Raw genomic sequence first — 2846 nt, 5'->3', positions numbered from 1 at the left:
CCCGCGGGCCTTGAGTTTGACACATGTGATTTAGAGCAATGGTTTTCGAACTTTTTAGCTTCAGGCCCACAAAATAACAGTGTCAAACTTGTGACCCAAGATATTACTGGTTTTGCTTATAACTCTGTTAAGCATAAAAATATAAACAAACCTRACTATAATGCTACTTTTATTCATTTATGATTATTGTAATTACTAGTTTTGCAATAAATATGTAGAAAAAATTCCATTAGCAATTTATTTGCATTTAAATTAATGTCTGAAAATCATCTGGGGACCCTGACTTGATGTTTCACGACCCACAAAGGGGTCCCGACCTCAACTTTGGGAACCACTGCTTTACAGAATGAATGAATGAATGAATGAATTTTTATTTATGGAGGACAATGTGCAATTAAAACATAAACATAAAAACATTCGATGCATTGCACCAGATTTAGCCTAAGGCTAGTTTACATTTGCAGTCATACTGATAATAAAACAAAACAGCATCCAACAATAATAAAAAAAAATAACAGAAAAATAAAACCAATACAAAATAAAACATTTTGCAATTAACAATAAAAATACATAAACACAGACATGCTAATATAAGATGGCCTCAACATTTTCAAAATTAAGTGGTTATAATCAAGTCAGGTTTACAGATATTGAACTAAAATTTAACGTGGTGGTCGTTGAGAGTGGTTTCAAACCCATTCTCTGAGTCCTATCATGGTTTGAGGTTTCACAACATTGCATGAGATCAAGCATGACATCGTTTACAAAGACTAACACAACTCAAAAAAAAAAAAAGGAATACTAAAGTGATGTAAGGGAAGTTTGCAGCTGGAGTCAGCTAAAAATGATTTTTACCCCCCAAAATATTTTCTGTTAATTCAGTCTCAAAATGCAGAACCTGGTGGAAAAATACGAACCATTTCTCTTAACAAAATGCTTTTTTTCCCTTTTTTTTCAGTTGCTGCTGGAGGTGAATAATGTTCCTGACCTCTCTGCTGGAATCACCTGTTCGTTTGGCCAGCAGGCCCAAGCTGAGGGTCACGTCAACGGTAACCGGGTCATGTGTCTGTCCCCGGCTGGGAAAGAGGTGCCAAAGATACCAGAGGGACAAGGTGAGTGCAGACATCTGCTCTGAAAACCAATAACATCAAATATCCCAGTCAAAAAGAAAAAATAAGTAGGTCCTCTGGATGGGTTCTTTTTTAGTGAAATGTTTCGTCTCTCCTCCAAGAGACTTCTTCAGTCTGATGAGTTTCAGGTGAACTCAGCCTTATAAGCACTGCCTCCACATGGACAAACAGGTTAGTCACATGCAAAAGAGGGCCATCGCCTAACAATAGGCTTGATTAGCTCTATTTAGTCACATGCAAAAGAGGGATTCATTAGAGCTAATCAAGCCTATTGTTAGGCGATGGCCCTCTTTTGCATGTGACTAACCTGTTTGTCCATGTGGAGGCAGWGCTTATAAGGCTGAGTTCACCTGAAACTCATCAGACTGAAGAAGTCTCTTGGAGGAGAGACGAAACGTTTCACTAAAGAACCCATCCAGAGGACCTACTTATTTTTTCTTTTTGATTTTTTTCTACCAGGATTACTGAGATGCATCAGGACAAATATCCAGGTGTTTTCACCTATTTTTTTTCCAATTTCTAACGTTTCTCCTTTTTTATTCAGCGCCTACAAATAATTTGTGTATCCAAGAACTTTACGAGTACAAGGAGCTGTAGAATGYGGTAATCCGTCATTTGAAGTTTCCTACTGAAGGTTTTCTCACAACAGCAGCAACCGTGTCCTTTCATGAACCCAGACACAGGAGGCTCTTTACAGGAAAATGATAAAAGCACKTTTTTTTTCTCATTCTGGGTTATTTTTTTCTCCCCCTCTCATTGCCGTGGCTCTTCTACACACCCCTTTGTTTCTTCTCCTGTGATTCTTTTTTTTCCTCCCTCGCTCATTAACCCTGCTTCTTACTTCTTCATCCTCCTCACCGTTAACCGGTGCTCCCTGTTGTTGCTCCTCTCCTTCAGACTGGGCTGGCGTAGAGCTCCGTCTGAATTCAAACGAGACCGGTCAAATGGTTGCCAGCACCGAGGTGAAGTTCTACAACTGCAGCACGCATCAAATGTGAGTGCAAGCACACCCCCACMCCCCAACCTTTGATTTGTTCAATAGATGGAGGAGCACAACTTAATTTAGGGCAATGATGTACTGATGCTCACAGCCCCACTTAAGATCTCGCTGCTAGATAACCTCTGAATTCAATTTATCTGCCAGGTTTCATTTAAGTCAACATGATGCATTTGTCATGGCCTGTTTGTTTCGACTTGGCTTTAAGTGGCAGTTTGTGGGCTTCCTACTCACAGTTTTAAATACAGCTAGAAAGAGTACATACTCATCCATTTCTGAATATTCATCTGAAAAATTAGGCACTGAGGTAATCAGAGTGTGTGCTCAAGAGGCGTCAAAGCAAAGGGAATTAAAAGAGAAGGAACTCARAATGAGATGAGTTTTATCTGCGACATTTATTTATTTACTTCTGGACCTGACCTTCCAACATGACATTAAGACTGTGTGCACACAGGAAGTGATGTCATCACAGAACAGTCATGTAAAAGTTGGTGGGATTGCAGAATCACAGGTCCATGTGAGTATGCAAAGCACCAATACTTCAGAACTCATTAGAACAGATTTTAAATTAAAAAAAAAATTGTGGGGGTGGGGGTTCATTGGTGAGCCCGATGTATAGCCCTTTATCAGAGCAAAACAACAAAAACAAATCTGAAGCTCCTGTGCTGAATAGTTTTTAAAGGGCCAATATTATGTGTTTCTCAGGCATACATTTAAAT

The 2846-nt window shown here is 39.2% G+C and overlaps 1 protein-coding gene across 2 annotated transcripts in view; it reads left to right on the top strand.

Annotated features, from left to right (window-relative positions):
- Positions 1-2846, top strand: part of LOC106518319 (plexin-A2) — a gene marked incomplete at its 3' end in the record, with an annotated part of 115173 nt that overhangs the window by 60825 nt on the left and 51502 nt on the right. For both annotated transcript variants that reach the window (XM_014009565.1, XM_014009566.1), the window contains 2 exon segments: positions 959-1112; positions 2028-2124. In XM_014009565.1, the coding sequence (XP_013865019.1) occupies positions 959-1112; positions 2028-2124 (251 nt within the window).

The sequence above is a fragment of the Austrofundulus limnaeus genome, unplaced genomic scaffold (genome assembly GCF_001266775.1).
Source record: "Austrofundulus limnaeus strain Quisiro unplaced genomic scaffold, Austrofundulus_limnaeus-1.0 Scaffold59, whole genome shotgun sequence".
In the NCBI taxonomy this organism is placed as follows: domain Eukaryota; kingdom Metazoa; phylum Chordata; class Actinopteri; order Cyprinodontiformes; family Rivulidae; genus Austrofundulus; species Austrofundulus limnaeus.
Note: the sequence above shows the minus strand (reverse complement) of the source record. Positions and strands in the feature narration are given on the sequence as shown.